At 48.5% G+C, this 22186-nt stretch overlaps 1 protein-coding gene across 1 annotated transcript in view; it reads left to right on the forward strand.

Moving 5' to 3' along the window:
- GGA3 (golgi associated, gamma adaptin ear containing, ARF binding protein 3) overlaps window positions 1–22186 on the forward strand; it is a 109446-nt gene that overhangs the window by 85847 nt on the left and 1413 nt on the right. The window contains exon 16 of the mRNA XM_088482576.1: window positions 20700–20810. Within this exon, the coding sequence (XP_088338702.1) occupies window positions 20700–20810 (111 nt within the window). The remainder of the gene's footprint in view (window positions 1–20699; window positions 20811–22186) is intronic.

Raw genomic sequence — 22186 nt, forward strand, 5'->3', positions numbered from 1 at the left:
TAGTCGTGGCAAGATAGTTTATAACAATGAACCATTTGACAACCATTATTGCTTGGGTAAAAAGCTATGGTATCTCTGGGAAGCAAGAAATAAAGAGCCACTCTTGAGTCTGTTTTTATGGTACAATGATGTATCATAGATTCAAACTTAAAAACATATGTACAAAATATTACATATTAATTTGGTTACATAAATGGAAATGCAAGGGTGACATTTCAACTGATATTTCTTAATCATTCATTTGTGGAATACTGCATACCATGTGATATAAGGGCTGAGTCCAAGAGTTTGGCATTTTAAATAATCTGCAAGATTACCATGCAGGGAACTTCAGTTTTCTTTATTGACCATGGGGCAGAAGGCTTTATACTGGTTATAGGGGGTGACCTCGAGATGGGCATCAAAAAGTTAACTTTCTTTTCCCAGCAGCCCAGGCTCCCTCTCCCCTATACCCTGTCCCAGTCCAGGGGTCCAGTTTTGCACTTGGTGCCCAAGGAGTGAGCACAGTTTTCAGGGGCTGCTATTAAGCAGTCTCATTTTACTTTCTTTATTTTCTTTCATTTTTTCTTTCAATTGAGCACGCAGTGAGAGGGTCATGGGACGCCCTCACTGCCACTCCAACGATCCCTTGCGCTGGCGGCTGGGTCAGTGACCCCGGCCGGCTCCAGCAAACAGAGACAGAGCCGCAGCGGGACCCATTGGGGTCTGGTTCTCACCGCTGGAATGGGAGGCCACCGGCTGTCACCGCTGGAATGGGAGGCCACCGGCGGTACTGGTAGTGGGAGCCAGGTGGTCTCTGCATCTCCACTGGGGCAACTTTTGCAATGTGGCACATTATTCACTGGTGGCCATGTACCTGGGGGTTAAGACAGACGGGAGGATAGCCTTCCCTATCGGCTCCTCCCCATCTCTTGGCGCGTCACCTCATGCAGGTTACCCGCCACTGGGTAATTCCTCTTCTCCTCCCTTCCACTGGGCAGCCATTTTAATGCATTACCTGCCTTCATCTACATGGAGAAAGACACCAGGACTTGTGCCTCCTTAAATAACTCACTCCAGCCAGTGAAGTTTTACTTTAGCTCCTACCTTCCCTGTCGGGGCTTGGTTGTTGATCAGCAATTGCCCATTGTATACTGCCTTTATGCATTGAACGTTTTTCTGTGTGCATGTTTTAAAAGTTTATAGGAGTACTTTATTTGTTCTCTATATCCTCTAAGTGTTTAGATTTTCTTTGTTTATAGACTATCTCTTCATATCTCTGTAGGGACTACAGTCTTTTAATTGACAAATCATCTTCTGAACACCAGTTTGTGTATTGTCATTCACATTGACATAACTTTTATTTCATAGCCCCGCTCTAATATTCAGTACTCTGCTCCTTACTACACACCACTATTAGTCTTACTACAAATGAGGGCCACGTCGCCAGTGTTCAACCTGTTCACACCACGCTGCTGCAGAACCTCCATTGGTCCAATTTTTCTCTCAGACAGTGCATGGTTTGGTGCAGGTGTCCACATCTCTTCAACAGATGCTGGACGAGGGTACTCCTAGCAGCGGATAGGGCCAAATGGGAGTCCCCTCCTCCAGTAGATGCTCACGTATCTACTACCCTGCGTTTCCCTAACACACCCTCTCTTAAAGATCCGACGGATAGGAAGCTAGAGCACTTCCTTAAAGCAATTTACTATAGTGCGGGAGCTAATGTCCGCCCAGCCCTGGCGTCCACTTGGGTAGCTAAGGTGATCAGATGCTGGCAGATGCTCTGGAGGATGGTCTCAGTTCTTGTACCCATAGAACGAAGTTGTTATCGATGCTTGATCATCTCAGGGAAGTAGGTTCCTATCTTGGCAAGGTGGTCATTGACCAAGTGTTGGCTTCTGCTGTGGAAGCCAGGAGAGCCCTCAGGCTTCGAACCTGACACACTGACGCTGACTATAAGAAAGCCCTTGAAGCTCTTCCCTTTCGGATGAGGTTCTTTTTGGTCTTTAATTAGATAAGATTGTGGCAAATTTCTAATTTTTGCTCGCAGGGTAAGCCCAAAGGTCAGTCTTTCTCCAGGTTTCTATAAGGGCTCCATGTTCAGAGGTAAACCGGCCTGGTCTACCCAGAGGCGGATTTAGACCACATGAGGCCCTAAGCAAGATATCAGTTTGGGGCCCTACTCCCTCAACAGCATGAAATTTTACACACGCACTGCCCCATAGCCGCATACACACACACACACACACACATACACACTGCCCCATAGCCGCACACACTGCTCTCATAGCAGCACACACACACACACTGCCCCCATAGCCGCACGCACACACTGCCCCATAGCCACACACACACACACACACTGCTCTCATGGCTGCACACACAAACACACTGCCCCCATAGCCGCACACATACACAGCTCTCATAGCCGCACACACACACAGCTCTCATAGCCGCACGCACACTGCCCCCATAGCCGCACGCACACTGCCCCCATAGCCGCACACACACTGCCCCCATAGCCACACACACACTGCTCTCATAGCCGCACACGCACACACCGCCCCCATAGCCGCACACGCACACACCGCCCCCATAGCCGCACACACACACACTGCCCCCATAGCCGTACACACACACACTGCTCTCATAACCGCACTCACACTCACACTGCCCTCATAACCGCACTCACACACACACTGCCCTCTTAACCGCACACACACACACACACTGCCCTCATAGCCGGACACACACACAGCTCCCATATATACACACACTGCCTACACATACATGTACTGACACACTTATTGACACACACTTACTGACACTGACACCACGTACTGACACAGACATTCATTTATTATACATTCACACAGCACAAGACAGTCTTTATTTGCTTGCAGCAAACACCCTCCCCCACATCCTGCAGAGATTACAGCAGGAGCAGGAGGGTGATAGAAACATCAAACACCCCCTCTCCCCTGCCGACTATAACAGGTGCAGGTGGACAATTCCCTTCCTCCTCCCCAATCCCCAGCGCCATAGTATGTGGCCCAACAGGCAATGGCACTCACCTTCTATTATACTCTCTCCAAATGTCAGCATGGAGGCACCTCAGCCTCTTCTAGGCTCCGCTCCTCTCTCTGCGTGTGACGTTACTGGTCACATGCAGCACAGCAGAGCAGGGGAGACTAGAGTGCAGAGACACAGAGCAGCACCCGGCAGCTGTCCAATCAATGTGTTGACAGTCTGCCGGGCAAAACAATAATATAACAAGTCTCCGTTCTACAGCCCTGTCTGCGGGCCCCCGGGGACCCGCCAGGCCCTAAGCGGCCGCTTGGGTTACCTAGCGGTAAATCCGCTACTGGGTCTACCAGGCGGCCTGCTACCAAGCCACCTGACAAGTATGCCACATGACGGGGCTGGCCTCCACCTGGTTAACCCCAGCTTTGGAGGCAACCTTCTGCTTCTCTCTGATGCTTGGATGGTGATCACAACAGATGCCTGGGTCAGAGGTAGGTTAGAGCATAGCCCTGGGACACTATCGGGAATGTCCTTCATCCCAATATTTTTCAACAGGCCTTCCCATCGATTCAGGAAAAGCAGGAGCGCAGCCGTTCCCTTCTGGCCACCAAGGTCATCATCCCAGTTCCCCCAACCAGAGAGGCTTCTATGCCAACCTCTTCCTGGTTCAGAAGCTGGACGGCTCGTTCCGATCCATCCTCAACCTGAAGTCGCTCAACAGGTACCTCCGAGTACCGAAGTTCTGCATGGAGTATCTTCGCTCCATCATTCTGGTTCTGAACTTCATGGCCTCCTTAGATATCCAGAATGCTCATTTGCATATTCCCATCTGGGTCAGTCACAAGCGCTTCCTTAGGTTTGCAGTGCGGAGGAACACTTCCAGTTTGCCATTTTGACTTTCCACGGCTCCTCATGTTTTTACAAAGGTCATGGCAGCACAACTCCAATGCAGGGGGGTCAGAATACTGCCCAATCTGGACTATCTATTTCTCCTGGCCCAGTCACCAGATGTGCTCACCGTGTGCCTCACGGTGGACTTACTACAGTCTTACGGGGTGGATTATCAATTGGCGGAAATCCACCTTGACTCCATCTCAGGTGATGCTACATTTAGGAGTCCAGCGAGTATTCCTTTAAAAGGACAAGCTTCTGTCCTTGCAGTCCAAAGTTCACTCCTTCACGGGTCGCTGTCAAGTGTTGATTCACTCTTGCATGCAGTTCCGAGTTTCTCTGGTCTCGACCTTCGAGATGGTAGAGTATGCACAGTTTCACTCCCATCCTTTACAAATGGAGATTCTGGCCCGGTGGAATCACTCCGCTAAGCATATCAAGTCTCAGGTAATCACTCTCCCATGGGACGTCCATCACTTGTGGTAGCTCTACCTGGACAATGGCCAGCTCTTTTGGATCCAGGACTGGGTCCTGCTCACCCCCGACGCAGGATTTCGGGGTTGGATGGTGGGCATTTGTCATAGGACGTTTCAGTGTCGATGGACAGCTCAGGAGAGTCATCTACCTTTCAATATCCTGGAACTCAGGGTGGTTTGCTGAGCTTTTTGCCTAGCACAGCCCCTTCTCCAACATTGCCCGGTCAAGGTTCAGTTGGACAACGCGAAAACTATCACCTATATAAACCATCAGGGTGGCATTCTTCAGTGGGCAGAGCGTCATCTTCCGGCTCAGTCAGCGTTCTACATTCCTGAAATTCGAAACTCCTGGATCTCGGCTGGGCCTACTAGATATCGACATGATGGCATCTCGACACAACCACAAGCTGCCGTGATGCTGCTCACGCACCACAGATCCAGAAGCTCTTCTGGTGGACACCCTAGCGGTCTGGTGGACCTTCCCACTCATGTACATTTTTTTCTCCCAATTTCAGTGATTCCGCGGGTTAAAAGGCGGCACCGTGATCAACGTGGCTTCGGATTGGCTGCGCATGGTTTGGTACATGGATCTTTTGGTTCTCTCCATCGACGCTCAGCTGCATCATCTTCTCAGGCCGGATCTGCTGTATCAGGGTCCATGCCTCCATCCGGATCTGTGCCGCCTCGTTTTGATGGGGTGGCTCTTGAGACATCCGTCCTGAGCGCAAAGGGTTTCTCCCGCTGTGTCATTTGTACCCTAATTCACACCAGGAAGTCCTTCTTGGTCAAGACTTATCACAGGTTTGGAGAACATATTTTCCATCTGTCAAGAGTCCGGGTCTGGATTTGGGCCTCCGCCTTTCCTCTTTAAAGCCCGTAGAGTTTCTGACTTGAGTGCATTGTCTTGACACGGTTCGACTACCACCCTAAGGTAGTTTCCAGGTTTCCCATCAACCAGGAGATTGTGGTCCCTTTGTTCCAAGTGCCGGATTCTTCCCCAGAGCTGGCTGCCTTGTATGTAGTGAGGGCCCTCCAGATTTATTAGACAGGACAAGAGATTTCCATAAGACGGACTCCCTCTTTATCCTGTATGACTTGCACAAGCGTGGCTGGTTGGCTAGCTAGCTACTAAGCAGACTTTGGCCAGATGGCTGTTTGACTATCCACCATGCTTATGTTGCAGTGGATCTACTTGCCCCTGCCTTGGTGCGTGCTCATTCCACCTGGTCAGTGGGCACTTCTTGGGCAGCTAGACGTGGCGCCTCTGCAGAGCAGCTTATAAAGCAGCCACGTGGACTTCTACCCATACGTTCCTCAAGTTCTATTCCTTAGACACCTCTGCCTCTGCAGGTACAGCTTTTGGACGAAGGGTTCTTAATGCAGCTCAGGAGCTTCTTCCTTCCTCAGTGGGACAGCTTTGGGATGTCCCAATGTGAAGCCTGTATCCACCAATGGATGATAAAGAAAAGGAGATTTATGTTCTTACCTGTTTAATAATTTTCATGGAGTCCATGATGGACACAGGGTGCCCACCCTGATGCACCTGGCATTAATTTAACTGAACCACTAGACAGGGGGCGAGAGGGAGCCTGGGCTGCTGGGAAAAAAAAGGTAACCATTTGGTGCCCAGCTCCAGTTCACCACCTATACCCAGTGTAAAGCCTGTGCCCCCCCATGAACTCCAAGGAAAGGATTTAACAGGTAAGAACACCTCTATGACTAGGCTTTTGGTTGGTGCTGCAACTGGCAGAGTTCTTTCTGCAGTTTTATTTTATTTCTCTTATTTTCACAACAGCACCCATGTATGGGTGCCAGGCAGGAGCCAGTTGAGGAAGTAACCCTTCTGCTCCCACTATCTCCCAAGTTATGCTTTCCTCTGGGGGACCGGTCACTGCAGCTACAGGTAGTGAACTGCATCCCTGTAGTGCACACAATCCATCGGGTGCTTCAGAGTCAGAGAAGCTGCACAAGGTAAAGCTGGGTACACATCTTACAACGATGCGACGCAGCAAAGAGATGATACATCGCATGCGCAGTGTACTCTATACGACGGCGCCATTTATCATTACGTTCTGCATTTAACTACACTGCATCGTTCATTTAATCTTTCCATTGGAAGTGCAGCACATTCAATGGGACAATTCAATGAATGACGGCCCGGAGCAACCATGTGCATGATATATCATTCAGCTCTGCAACGGGATGATATATCGTACTGTGTGCACCCAGCTGGACGAGAGCTATGTACTGGAAGGTAGGTCTGGTGACTGCTGTGGTAAGGCAGCCCTACTAGGCACAAATAGATGGGGCTAATCTGTCTTTTTAGACAGCAACCATATACTTAGCACTGGGCCTCAGAGAGAGTTGCCATCTCCAGGCTGCTACATCATCTCCACCTTGGCAGGCTTCTAGGCATTGGATAATCTGTCCATGGACAGCAGACATTTAGGGGTATATTTACTAAAGGTCAATTTTAATCGATTTAAAATCGATCAACATTGATGTTGTCTTTCTGGGTCTCAGTCACACATTTACTAATACTTAAAAAAAACAAATAAAAAAATTCTGTTAGTAAATGTTTAACTTAGTCCCAGAAACACAACGTTGATTTTCATCGATTTTAAATTGATTAAAATCAACCTTTAGTATTAGTGATTAAAATCAACCTTTAGTATTCGTGATTAAAATCAACCTTTAGTATTCGTGATTAAAATCAACCTTTAGTATTCGTGATTAAAATCAACCTTTAAATCAGTTCTGCGCATTCTACACTACAGTTGTGCGTAATTCTTCTCTATCAGTCCGGCTGATAAAGGGAGCAGTGCTAAGGTAAGGCTGTTTTGTCGGTTGCCATTACTGTATACTGTTTCATCTAGGGGAGCCAAACTCGCCTTAGTCAGACCTTGATGCTTTAGCATAGCAGGGGAGGGTGAGAGCTTTTTGGCGGGCACACTTGTAGTGGTCAGGGAGATCCAGCACAGATGAGTAGCCCTGTTTTATTCACTCTGTCCATCCAGCTCAGAATTCATCTCTGTGAGGTGAGCAGTCCCCCCCATGCCACATCCTCTGTTCAATCATTAGAGACTGGCTCTCTTCTACTGAAAGCACTTAGCCATGGGTTCTCTGGCTCTGTGGCTCCCATTCAGACATTCCAGTTTGGGAACACCGCCTGGCTGGGTTTTTTTTTTTAAATATATTATTTTATTACCAGTTATTTATATAGTGCACACATATTCCGCAGCACATACGGAAAATATTTGGCCATTCACATCAGTCCCTGTTCCAGTGGAGCTTACAATCTATATTCCCTATCACATGCTCACACACGTACACGCTAGGGTTAATTTTTGTTTGGAGCCAATTAACCTACCAGTATATTATGGTGCATACACACGGTCAGATATGTCAGATGAACAATTTACCAACGATTTGAACGATTGAACGATTTTTGCTTGTATTAAAATGAATGGAATCGTTCAAATCTGACTGCAAACACATCAGATGTCAGATATCGTTATCTGACAAACGGGAACGCGCATCATTCATTGTTCATCTGACAAACATGTCACATATGTCGGATTTTCCTTCAGATATGAACGATTGAATGATTTTTAAAATCTTTATTGTACAGATCTGAAGGAAAATCTGACCGTGTGTATGCACCATTAGAGCGTGGGAGGAAACAGGGAGAATATGCAAACTCCACACAGGTAGGGCCTTGGTGGGAATCTAACCCATGACCTCAGTGCTGTGAGGCAGTAATGCTAACCATTACACCGTCTGTGCTGTTCAGGCACTAGTTCCGTTCCGTTCTCTTAGAAAGGCTACTGGCTGCTTTGCTAAGCCCTCCTGCTGTTCAGTCTTTAGGATCAGATTCTGCGCACTCTTTGAGGAGGTTGACTTGGACTAAGTTTTAACATTTTTGGGACTCCTTGTGTTGTGATGGGCTATCCACTACTAGAGCAAAATGTTGTTCATAAGACAGACACTGCATATGATGGCATGGAGTTGGCTATGCCTTAAAGGGGGCCTAATTCAGCAGAGGACGCAGTAGCTATAGCTCTAATATGGTAATACAGCAGGAGGCATCATGACTCCTGCTGCATTGCGGATCATCTGCGAGACCATCGGCCAGCTAAGCTGCCGTAGATGGTGAAAAGAGGCCAGGAAATCTCCATTAGTCGATGGAGATCCTGGCCTTGTTACTCCCCCACAACAGTAGCGACACGCCTCTGTTTTGGGAATCTGAGGTCGTTGCCGCCCCCTCCCCAAAACAACAGACTGTCAATTAACACAGACCCGTACCGTACGTATGGTTGCACGCATATTTATTCTGCCTGCCTCAGATCCATCTTAGCTAGCGGCTTATGTCAGCTAGGTGTTGGGATAGTGGTTGGTTCCATCCTAGAATACTGCCTTCAGGAAAGCACGTGTCTACATCTGGGAGGCATCCATTATTTAATTTTTCTACTTCAGGGTCCATAGGGGGTCCACAGGGTTGACCTTGGGGGTTATAGCTGGAACAGGATCCATGGGCACCACACAGTTAAGCTTTTAGCTCCCAGGATGCACTTGGGTCCTCCTCTATACCCCGCCCCCGAGCCACAGGCACCTCAGTGTAAGCTGGTGCCCGGCCGGAGTCGGTCACCGCGCAGGGGGGCTGCAGGAGCAGCCCCCAGAAGCTTTTATTTTAAGTTAGATTTTATTTATTTTAATCTCTTTTTACTACAGACGGCAGCGAAGGGCTGTCTGTACAGACGCCCACGCTGCCGCTCTGATCCCCGACTGGCGCCGCGACGCCAGTACTGATCTGGGGATCGCGGCGGGAGGGCAGAGTCCGTACTAGCCGGACTCTGTCTACCTCCCAGGACTGCTGCCGGAGTCGCCGGGGATTCAGGTAAGCCGCGCGTCGCTGGCTAGCGGCGGCGCGCGGAATGCCTTAAATGCAGTCCTTTAGCCTCCGGTCCTGGGGACAGACCGGAGGCTGCTGGCAGTGGCGGCGGGCCCCCCCCATAACCCGTGGGACCACTAGACCACCAGGGATAAAGGGGCAAGCGGGAAGCCAGCATCCCTGGGGTTATGGCCAGCCAGGGGAGGAAGCCTTCCCTGTCAGCGGCTCCTCCCCTCAGCTCAGCGCGCCTTTCAGCACGCAGTCTGGCGTCGCTGAGCTGCAGTTAAACGGCCACTCCTCCTCTGAGGTCTCCAGCGGCCATTTTCCCAGTGGCAGCGCAGATCTCAGGGAGCACGCGGACCGGTCCCCCTGTGTACCTCTCCCCTGATTAAGGACAGCGTACACAGCACTATAGCCCTCCCAGACACTGAATCTGGGCAGGTTGATTGTAGTGTAATGGAGCATACACACGGTCAGATTTGTCAGACTTGTCAGATTTGTCAGATGAACGACTGAACGATTGAACGATTTGAACGATTTTACCAAAGTTTTGAACGATTTGAACGATTGAACGATTTTTGACTGCATTAAAATGAATGGAATCATCCAAGTCTGACTGCAAACCCATCAGATGTCAGATATCGTTATCTGACAAACGGGAACGCGCATCGTTGATCGTCCATCGTTCAGGCATGTCAGATATGAACGATTTTCCTTCAGATATGAACGACTGAACGATTTTTAAATCGTTATCGTTCATATCTGAAGGAAAAATCTGATCGTGTGTATGCACCATAAAGGTGCAGTGAGTATATCTTCCTGCATGGTATGTGACTTTTGCTAGTGCTGCCTGTCTGTGCTTATTTTCTACTTACTGTCAGCTTATACCTATCCCTTTACTTCTCCTACAAGCCCTACAGGTGTGTGGGGGAGGGGCGTTTCTACTGACCTCACTTATATAGATCACGTATTTGTGAGGTCCGTCACATACAGTTGTGTGCTACTCAGTGCCATATTGTGGGCTGTTGTTCAGCACACCGGTGAGTGCGTTTTACTTCTACCCTGGTGCCAGATATATAATATATTCTGTCATGTCAGACGAGGAGGTTGAGCGCTCAGTGGCTCCGGTGTTGGCCTCCTGCGGACGCTGTTCTGCAGGAGTAGATAGGGAGGATTTGTCACAGGATGGCCTGTGTAGTCGATGCCAGGTGGCTCCTGGCCCATCCAGACCTTCTCTGGCGCAGGAACCACCGTGGGCGATGTTTTCTCAAGTGCTGGTGTCTATTGCGGACCGTCTGTCGGTCCCGACTGCTCTCCCTACTAGGGCGGTGCCCCAGCCGACCATCCCCCATTCCCCGGGTGTCCCGCAGTTATTGCGGAGTCCTCCTGGGTCTCAATCAGTAGGTCCCTATGCGGGGTTGCCTATGTATATACAGGCTTCCCCTGTGCCGCAGCAGCCTGTGGTACCTTTTCAGGCCCCTATGGCGACTCCTCCACCATGGGTGGATGTGCTCTCCAACTCCGTGCAAAATTTGGCGGCCGCTTCCTCGGCTTTTCAGTCAATGTTGCAGACTGACATGCCTTCTAGGATTTCAAAACGCCCACTCATGACACGGGCTGCTCAGGTATCGGACTCAGAGGGTTCCTCAGATGATGGGGAGGTCCCTGATGACACTGACTCGGACGCCTCGGTCCAGGAAATGGATACCAAGTCGTCCATTAATGTGCGAGCACTAGTTAGGGCGGTGCGAGCTATTCTTCTTATAGAGGATGAGGCACCGGTTCCTAAGTCGAAGTTTCCTAGTTTAAAAAAAACTAAGGTGGCTTCTGCGGTGTTTCCCCTGTCGGATCAGTTGACGGATCATATGGCGGTAGCTTGGCAGGCGCCCAGTAAGAGATTCCTTCCTCAGAAGCGGTTGGCTTCTAATTACCCCTTCCCTGAGGCACATTGTAAAAAATGGGAAACTCCACCGGCGGTGGATTCCCATGTCACCCGTTTAACTCGGGGCACCACCTTACCATTACCGTCGATATCCTCGCTGAAGGATCCCACGGACAGGAAAGTTGAGACTTGCTTAAAGTCTATTTACTCCCTCTCCGGGGCGGTGGCCCGACCGTCCATGGCCATCTCCTGGGTGGCCAAGGCCATTGAGGGGTGGGCCAATGCATTGGAAGATACCTTCCCAGACGACGCTCCGGATGTCCAGCGGGCGTTGTTGGGACAAATGAAGGACGCTGCTTCTTACATTGGTGAAGCTTCTTTAGATGCTAGTCTGCTGACCTCGCGGGTATCGGCTGCAGCGGTGTCTGGCCGCTGATCCTTGTGGTTGCGGTCCTGGAGAGCGGACTCTGATTCAAAGAAGGGTCTGGAGGCCTTACCTTTCAATGGGGAATTACTATTTGGTCCGGACTTGGACAAAATAGTGGATACCCTGGCTAAATCCAAGTCGGCCTTCCTCCCTTCGGCGGCACTGCCTACTAAGGTTTGGAGTTCGGCTTTTCGTTCCTTTCGGGTTCAGGGTAAGGCGAAAGGTCAGTCCTTCCCGAGATAGTCTGCAAGTAAGACTGCCTCTAAACCCAAGAAGCAAGCCTGGAGTGCTCGGCGCCCTTCTTCCAAGCAGGAAGATAAACCTGCGGCCTGATGGGACGGGCCTCCCTCTGGGGGACCTCAGAGTGGGAGGCCGACTTCTTCTATTTGCCCAGTGCTGGCACAATACCACCACGGATGCCTGGGTTCGAGAAGTGGTCTCCCAGGGGTACGCCCTGTCTTTTCGGCACAGACCACCCCACCAGTTTTTCTGCACAAGTCCTTCTCAGGACAAGACCAAGGCGTTACAGGTTCAGGAGGCTATAGAGTCCTTGCTGAAAGCAGGGGTCATTGTTCCCGTTCCTCTATCACAACGAGGGACGGGGTATTATTCGTCTCTGTTTCTGGTGCAGAAACCCAATGGTTCTCATCGCCCTATCCTCAACTTGAAGTCTCTGAACAAATTCCTCTGAGTTCCCAAGTTCAGGATGGAAACGTTACGTTCCATCATTCTGGCGATGGAACCGGGGGATTACATGGTGTCCCTGGACATCCAGGACGCCTACCTCCATGTTCCGATAGCATCTTCACACCAGCGGTATCTGAGGTTCGCTATCCTTCAACACCACTATCAGTTCCGGGCGCTACCCTTTGGTCTCTCCACGGCACCGAGGGTGTTCACGAAGATTATGGCGGTCATGGCCGCACATCTTCGGAACCAGAATGTACAGCTGCTGCCGTATCTGGACGACCTCCTGTTGCTGGCGAGCTCCCCGGAGGTACTGCTTCAACATCTCCACCTGACGATCGCTTGCCTGCAAGCACACGGGTGGTTGATAAATTGGAAAAAGTCCTCCCTGATTCCATCACAGCGGATGGTTCATTTGGGAGCCCTGCTGGATTCGCGTCAGCAAAGGATCTTCCTGACTACGGAGAAGGTCGCCTCACTACAGCTGCGGATACACAGTTGCCTGAGCCGTTGCCGCCTGTCGGTCCATTCGGCTATGAGAGTTCTGGGGTCCATGGTGTCGACATTCGACATGGTGGAATTTGCCCAGTTCCATTCCCGGCCCCTGCAGGGGCTGATTCTATCAGAATGGAACGGGTTACCTCACCGGATCCGCTCTCAGGTGCTGGTGTTGTCTCCGGACGTTCGGCAATCTTTGGCTTGGTGGCTTCAGACAGCTCATCTGGTCGAGGGGCGCCCATTTTGGATCCCGGACTGGGTCCTGCTCACGACGGATGCCAGTCTCCGGGGTTGGGGGGCAGTGACCGGCTCTTTGTCGCTTCAGGGTCGTTGGTCAGCGGAAGAAGCACTTCTCCCCATCAACATCCTGGAACTGCGGGCAGTATACAGGGCCCTGCAGTCGTCCGGCCCCGCTCTTCACGGAAGGGCGGTACTGGTGCAGTCCGACAACGCCACCACGGTGGCGTATATCAACCACCAAGGCAGAACTCGCAGTCAGGCAGCGATGTCGGAGGTGTCTCGTATCCTGACTTGGGCGGAGGGTCACATTCCGGCGATCTCGGCGGTCTTCATCCCCGGAGTCCTCAATTGGGAGGCGGACTTCCTCAGCCGTCATGTCGTGCATCCCGGGGAATGGTCGCTTCACCCAGAGGTGTTTCAGCTACTCGTGGACAGGTGGGGACTGCCGGAGCTGGACTTGATGGCCTCCCGTCACAATCACAAGTTGCCCGTTTACGGGTCAAGGACAAGAGACGCAGGCGCAAGTCTGGTGGACGCGCTGTCGGTGAAATGGACGTTTCACCTGGCGTATCTGTTTCCTCTGCTATCCCTGCTTCCTCGGGTTCTGCGGAAATTCAAGCAGGACGGCGGCATGCTCGTGCTGGTAGCTCCGGCGTGGCCCAGACGTCCTTGGTACTCCGATCTCAGGAGCCTCTCCATCGACGCTCCGTACCTTCTTCCTCAGCATCGGGACCTGTTGTCTCAGGGGCCCTGCCTTTACCCGGATCTGGGTCGGCTGTCTTTGACGGCGTGGCTCTTGAGACAGCCGTCTTGAGGTCTCGGGGCTTCTCCAGTTCGGTCATTGGTACCATGCTCAGGGCACGCAAGCCTGCTTCAGCACGGATTTATCACAGAGTGTGGCACACTTACTTTCAGTGGTGTGAGTCCAGACATTATGATCCTCAGGTGTTCCGAGTTTCTAGGATCTTGGAATTTCTTCAGTCAGGATTAGGGATGTGCAGGCTCGGATAGGCTCGAGTTTGCACGTGGAGTTCGGATTTTTCCCTCCAAAAAAACGGAACTCAGAACGAGGCAAAACGTCATCTTACATGGACGAACATCATCATTCCTGGTCTTTTGTCCAGGAATGATTATGTTCGTCCATGTAAGATGACGTTTTGCCTCGTTCTGAGTTCCGTTTTTTTGGAGGGAAAAATCCGAACTCCACGTGCAAACTCGAACCTATCCGAGCCTGCACATCCCTAGTCAGGATTGGATCTCGGCTTACGCCTTGCATCTCTGAAGGTTCATGTGTCCGCCTTGTCCGTGTGGTTTCAACGGCGGATTGCAATACTACCAGACGTTCACACCTTTTTCCAGGGTGTTCTCAGGATCCAGCCTCCCTTTGTGCCTCCTGTGGCTCCTTCGCACTTGGCGGTGGTGCTACGGGTCCTGCAGGGTCCTCCGTTTGAGCCTCTTGAGGCGGTGGAGCTCAAGTGGCTGACATTTAAGACGGTTTTTCTCCTGGCAATTGCTTCTGCCAGGAGGGTGTCTGAATTGGGGGCGCTTTCCTGTCGCCCTCCTTTCCTGATTTTTCACCAGGACAGAGCGGTGCTCCGCACTCGTCCTGAGTTTTTGCCCAAAGTGGTCTCGAAGTTCCACATTAATCAGGAACTTGTTGTGCCAGCTTTTCAGTCCCCTGATCTTTCAGCTGGTGAGACTTCCTTAGATGTGGTCCGGGCGCTTAGAATTTATGTAGACCGGACGGCTTCGGTTAGGAAGTCTGATTCCTTGTTTATCCTCTTTGGTTTTCACAAGAGGGGTTGGCCTGCCAACAAACAAACGTTAGCCCATTGGCTTCGTTCCGTTATTTGTGAGGCTTATGCACAAGAGGGTTTACCTGTGCCAGCCTCTGTTAAGGCTCATTCCACTCGTTCTGTGGGTCCCTCTTGGGCTGCTAGACGTGGCGCTTCTGCTGTTCAGCTGTGTAAGGCGGCCACTTGGTCTTCTATTCAAACGTTTTTGAGGTTCTATGCGTTTGACACCTTCGCCTCTCAGGATGCTTCCTTTGGGCGCCGGGTGCTCCTTTCAGCACAGGAGCGTCCCCGCCCTTAGTTGAACTGCTTTGGGACATCCCCAAGGTCAACCCTGTGGACCCCCTATGGACCCTGAAGTAGAAAACAAGAGATATGGTAAGAACTTACCTTTGTTATCTCTGTTTCTACGAAGTCCATAGGGTCCACAGGGCGCCCGCCCTGACGCACCTGGCTTCAAATGGGCTGTGTGGCTGGTCACCGGTTTTCCGTCTCCTATTGCTGTGAGTATGGTTTCTTGTGTGTTCCAGTCTTCCTTCTCTCTGTTCCATATTCTCCTCCGGCCTAGGCTGCTTACCAACTGAGGTGCCTGTGGCTCGGGGGCGGGGTATAGAGGAGGACCCAAGTGCATCCTGGGAGCTAAAAGCTTAACTGTGTGGTGCCCATGGATCCTGTTCCAGCTATAACCCCCAAGGTCAACCCTGTGGACCCTATGGACTTCGTAGAAACAGAGATAACAAAGGTAAGTTCTTACCATATCTCTTGTTTTTTTGGAATATTTTCATTAAAAAATGTTCTGATAAACAGAGGTGGTGTTCCTAGCTATGTACAAAGAAGGTGCTCTGGGATTATTGAAATGAGGTGAAGTAGGAGAAAGTGAATATTTAGGGGCATTCCTATGTCCACAGATGGACTTTGTGCCAAGTCAAAACTGGAGATCTTCAGGTCTCTAATGTGACCCATTTTGCACTAAATTTCTAGACGCACTTTCTGCGCTGTACTACATTTATGCTTTAAACACAATTTTGCAAGTAATTACAGCCCCGATGTCCCCCACATTCTCCTGATTTATTTATAAATGCGGGTCAACTGATGTGTATTTTATGGGTTTTATATAATGAGAGGTATAGTAATTTAAGTGGTAGGAAGTTGGCCTTTGATTTAATATTTACAGTTTGGTACAGTGTCTGTGGATATTTCCATCTTTCTGCACGGACACAAGGTGTGTTTCATAAATGAGGCCCCTTGTTTGCTCACTGTTATGGTTTTTCTGTTTTATCATCTGCTTAGTAAGTGACTGGATGAGCATTAAATAAGGGTGCTTATGGGACTTTCCTTAACTGTAAAATAGGCTGATAAGCCTTCAATCAGATAAACTACAGAAACTAGGATTGCTACCTTTAAATTATATGAAGCAGTGTACTAAATGCACTCAATATACATATTTTTTTAATCAACACAACACACTGGACCTCATTCAGACCCGCTCGCTAGATGCGTTCGTTCGCACGATGCGTATGCAAATTTGGGAACGCAGGCGATTGCACGTCAAGACATTAGCACGCCCACTATGTCTTGGTATGCGATCGCTCTGTGTATGCAGCCGCCCACCAACTTGTCTTAAGACGCCCACTTTAGCACGTCATCTTCAGGAAGTGTATGCAACCATCGGTACATCGGATGTGATCTCAGCGCTTGTGGCTGACCATACCCTACCGCAAGCACTGTGAACACTTCAATGTAAAAACCAGCCAGGTGACGTGTACTATGACGCTGGCTCTAAATTATGCACGCCTCTGATACGGCGTTGAGACGCTCAGGCACGCCTGCGTTCGCACCTCCACTCCACCGTTTTTGTAATGGCCAGCCCCTGTCACCACCCACAAACGGCTTCTCCTGTCACTCACTCTGCTCGGCAGTCTATGCGCAGCGAGCGAACGCTTCCTGATCTCTCGCACTGGTTCACGCATGCACACAATGCGAAAATCGGTTGGCTACGAGCGGGTTTGAATCACGTCCACTGTCTACCCCTGTCTGTCTGCACTTCCCCTTTAGACTGTAAGCTCTCACGAGCAGGGCCCTCTTCCCTCATGTGCTTCTCCTTTCCCTTACTTACACATCTTATACTCTCTACAACGGCACCTAATCTTTGGTTGCTGCTGCTTATATGAGTATTATGATCGCAGATGCAGCAATGCTTATAAACCATGTCCTTGTCCTGCATTGTTTTGTACTGTAAGTCACTGATTTCTTCTTTTGCTCATTTGCAAGGCGCTGCGGAACCCTTGTGGCATCATAAAAATAAAGGCTAATAATCATAATAGAGGGTTATCTTCACTTTAGAATCTCTTATTGGATGTATTGTACAGTAGTTGAGATTCTACATATCTGTGTGTAGAGACCTCCTATGCTTTTGTAGTCTTCTGCTCTTTTGGTAATTATATGTCCACTCGGCCTGTATCAGAGCATATTATTGCCAAATAGATTGTCTTTTGTCTGACTTACATTAGGAGCCAGGAGCCCTGTTTGTGTTAGTTTAAAGGCACATACTACCAAATCAGTAGAAGAGCTTGGGTGGAATTATATGTGAGAAATGGTATTGGGCAGCCACCTGATCACCCCGTTTTCTTAGCACTTTGTGTTTGCATTCAGAGATGATAGCTTTGCTGTGCCCTAAATCTATGGAGCATAATTTCTTGCAGAGGAAAGTTTCATAGGCTCATAGTATGTAGGATCTGCCAATTGGATAAAATGGGATTCTTGTACTTATTAAGGAAAAAAGTTCTGATTCAGTTGCGCCCTTATTCCCTCGATCCTGTCCTGTGATGCATGGTTATAAATAATCGAAGTTCCAGGGCACAGAGCGGGGTGAGTTAGACATATTGCATATTATATATAGTGTCAGAACCTGGTTTTACCCATCTATGCCCCATGGTATGCAGTGTTCACCAGTGGAATTGGAATACTGGAGTTAATGTAAATACCCCCCCCCAAAATTTTTTTTTGATACTACGGCCCGTATTCAATTAGAACCATTTTACTTTCCACGGGTTTCGCCTATTTGGGACGCGAATTCGTGGCATGCCCGTCCCCGCAATTCGTCCTATTCAATTGCCGGAGATGCGAATAGGCGAATGCATAACAGGCGGAAAGTACTGAATAGATTGGGGGAATCAGTCTGTACCCCCAAAATAAGACTCCCTGACACTGGAAATCATTACAGATGTGTACTATTAGCCCTAATAAAAGTACTTTGTGTCCTTAATTTGTGTTAAAAGCTTTCTAGAAGCATATTTCTAAAAAAGTGGTGATAAATGATAGAAAACTATTTTTTGGGGGAAAATAAATAGTCCTGTCAAATTTGGGGTACTTGAAAATGGGTGCTAGTATATTTTTGTGTTTCTAAAGTGCACTTTTAATGTGAAAAATCCACCTGTTGCACGCACCTGCAATCCTAAAAACACCTGCCCCATCAATACAGCACCCCAAGAAACCAATTTCGCTACTTTTTATCCTTGTCCCAACCAACCACACACTTTTTTACATTTTTGCCCCAAAAATTACATCTTTTTGGGGGTGTTCTGAGGTAATGTTTTTGGCTGATTTGTTCTTTCGGGGGTGTCGAAAGGGTTCTGAATCAATTCCCCACATTTGCACCCCAAAATAGAGATTTTTAACTTTTTTCCGCCTGCCATTCATTACAGAAACTTTTCCACCTATTCCAGTGCATTGAGGGCCTGATTCAGAGCCGAACGCTCTGACCAGAGCGCTCGCTCTGAATCAGGGCCCTCCTCCATGAAAATGGAGCGTCCTCCTGGACGCTCGCAAAGCTGTGGGTGACCACCCACAGCTTATGTGAGCGTCCATGATGATGGTCGCGATGGTCAAGACCATCGCGACCATCGGGCTTGCGACGGAGACCCTGCGGTAGGGTCTCGCTGCCGCAAGCCCTGAAGTGATTTTGGCTCTATCAGAGCCAAAATGGGAACGCCTCCGTCTGGCAGCCACGCCCCCGGCACGCCCACCAAAGGGGGCGTGCTGTCAATCAACATCGACAGCACGCCCCCTTTGGTGCGAGACCCGGAGCGACGGAGAGCCCGTCGCTATCCGGGTCTCGAGCATGCGCACGACGGAGCTCCCTCCGTCGTGCGCATGCGCAGTGGGGAAACATCGACCCACTTGCGAGCGTCCTGCGCTCGCGAGCGGGTCTGAATGACCCCCTGAGTTTTCGCTTAGGTGAAAACGTCCTGGAATTGAATTTGGAGATAAGACGCAAACAAGCGAAAAACGGCAATAGGCAAAACTTTTCTGTCAATTTCGGCTTTTCCTGTCTAATTGAATTCAGCCCTTTATCAGAGATAGGGTACTATCATTCCTTGGTAAATAAGCTGTTTCAGGTATGTAGAAACTTTGCTCCATACCCGATTATAGGCTGTTTAGATGTTTAGTTAGTCATAAAATCAAAGGGCCAAGCACTTCATGGGGCTGATTCAGCTGCTGCAATCACTCTAGAGTCTTTTGCTGTTGCCTTGTCTGCGACTTTATGCTAATGTTAGTAAAAGCCCCTCCCATTGTGTACAAGTGTGCATCTTAATGTGCAAGGACTGAGACACACACTTGGTGGGTCCGATGTGGATCTTTAGTGGCTACCAATCACAATTTGCACCTACCCGATGCTAGGTGCAGATTCTTTGTCAGGGTAGAGCCTCCAATGTCAGTGATTAAGAGTCTGAGTTCACAACCAGCTATGCGACACGTTCATAGGATAGTGCATCTCCATGTATCTGAATAGTCACCCCCAGGAATACATTGTCAATATATTTCTAAAGGTGCATACGCACGTAACGATTTGTGTAGTTACGTTGAAGATATAGTGTAGCAGCAAAATACATATGCAAATAGCACTGAAGAAGCTCTGTATTAAAGTGCAGGTGGTAGAGGTGCATATAGTATATAGCAGCAAATGACAATCAAGATATCCCAGTATCATGGACAAATGAAATGCACTGAGTTCCAAAAAATTTACATATAAGGTAGTTAGTAAAAAGCAAATAGGTAATAGTCCATACCATATGGTGGTGGTGAGTGTCAAATCCGGGTAAAGGAACAGGGGTTCCGGATAACACCCTGTTCTAGACACTCACAAGTTTTGGTTAGGTGGATAATAGTGAATGCTACACATAAACTCTGACACGTTTCGAGCTGGATAGCCTTGACAAAAATATCCAGCTCGAAACACGTTGGCGTTGATGTGCAGCATTCACTGTTATCCACCTAACCAAAACTTGAGTGTCTAGAACGGTGTTATCCGGAACCCGTTCCTTTACGCGGATTTGACACTCGCCACCACAATATGGTATGGACTATTACCTATTTGCTTTTTACTAACTGTCTTATGTACATTTTTTGGAACTGGGATATCTTAATTGTCATTTGCTGCTATATACTATATGCACCTCTCCCACCTGCACTTTAATACAGAGCTTCTTCAGTGCTATCTGCATACGTATTTTGCTGCTACACTTTATGCACTTTATCTTCATTATATGTATTGCTTTTATTATTATATATATAGTGCCATTTATGTAATACATTTTAACCCATTAATTGGATTAATAGAGACAACTTTTTTCTACCATTAGCGCTTGGTGTCACTACACTTATATTATTTGACCTTAAGACTGTGTTTCTCAATAGCTACTGCAACTTTGTGTGTACACACCGTGGAACGTATGATCTGTGCAACTTTGTGTGTACACACCGTGGAACGTATGATCTGTGCAACTTTTTAGCTTAGATGCACGAGCAGTTGAAAAACATTGACCTTTTGCGCAAATATGGTTATTGTGTATGGCTTAGAATCAGACCCCATTTTTTAAATAATATTTTCCTGTCTGTTTTAAATTAGACAATGAAAGTGAAGTTGCAACCTGCTTCTGGGACAGATATGTCAGCATTTAATCCTATCCACCCTCCTGCATCTATCACACAAGTCATGCTTCTGGCAAATCCTCTAAAGGTAAATGGTGGTAAAAAAGTTTTTTGTTTGTATATGCTATTAGATTATTCAGGCATGTCAGATCTAGTGATGTATGGAGAAGTTTAATCACTGCTCTTGTCATACAATGCCTTGCAAAAGTATTCACATCCCTTGGCTTTTTACCTTTTTTGTTACATTACAACCTGCATTTTTTTTACTTTTTTTAATCTGAATTTTACGTGATGCATCTGCACAAACTAGCCTAATTTGGTGACGTGAAATGAGAAAAATATTTATAAAAAAGAATCTTCATAAATAAAATTCTGAAAATTGGCATGTGCATATGTAATCACCCCCTTTGCTATGAAGCCCCTCAAAAGTTCTGGTGCAACCAATTACCTTTAGAAGTCACATAATTAGTGAAATGAAGTCAACCTGTGTGAAATCTAAGTGTCACATGATCTGTCAGTATAAACACACCTTTTCTGAAAGGCCCCAGAGGCTGCAACACCCCTAAACAAGAGGCATCCCCACCATGAAGACCAAGGAGCTCTCCAAGCAAGTCAGGGACAAAGTTTTTCAGAAGTACAATTCTGTGTTGGGTTATAAAAAAAAATATCCAAATCTATGATGATCCTCCAGAGCACCATCAAATCCATCATCATCAAATGGAAAGAACATGGTAGCACAACAAACCTGCCAAGAGAGGGCTGCCCACCAAAACTCACAGACTGGGCAAGGAGGGCATTAATCAGAGAGGCAGCACAGAGACCAAAAGGTAGCCCTGAAGGAGCTGCAGAGTTCCACAGCAGATACTGGTTTATCTGTGCATGTGACCACAATAAGCCGTACACTCCACAGAGCTGGGCTTTATAGAAGAGTGGCCAGAAAAAAGCCATTACTTAGAGATAAAAATAAGAAGACATGATTTGAGTTTGCCAAAAGGCATGTGGGCAACTCCCCAAATGTATGGAGGAAGGTGCTCTGGTCAGATGAGACTAAAATGTAACTTTTCGTCCACCAAGGAAAAACGCTATGTCTGGTGCAAACCCAACACATCCCATCAACCCAAGAACATCGTTCACACAGTGAAACAAGGTGGTGGCAGCATCATAATGGGGGGATGTTTTTCAGCAGCAGGGACTGGGAAACTGATTTGAGTCGAGGGAAAGATAGATGGTGCTAAATACTGGGATATTCTTGAGCAAGAGTGAAAAGTGATAAGGTACCAGCCAATCAGCTCCCAACTGTCATTTTTCAAACAGCCTGTGAGATGACAGTTGGGAGCTGATTGGCTGGCACCTTATCACTTTTCACTCTGTCTCCTAACACTGCTTAGTAAATAGACCCCTGAGTGTTTGATAATGAGGGAATTGCTCACTCGTGATTGACTGAGGACTGGGCTGCTTGTGACA

Source organism: Taudactylus pleione, unplaced genomic scaffold, assembly GCF_031769625.1.
Source record: "Taudactylus pleione unplaced genomic scaffold, aTauple2 ptg000290l, whole genome shotgun sequence".
NCBI classification, from domain to species: Eukaryota; Metazoa; Chordata; class Amphibia; order Anura; family Myobatrachidae; genus Taudactylus; species Taudactylus pleione.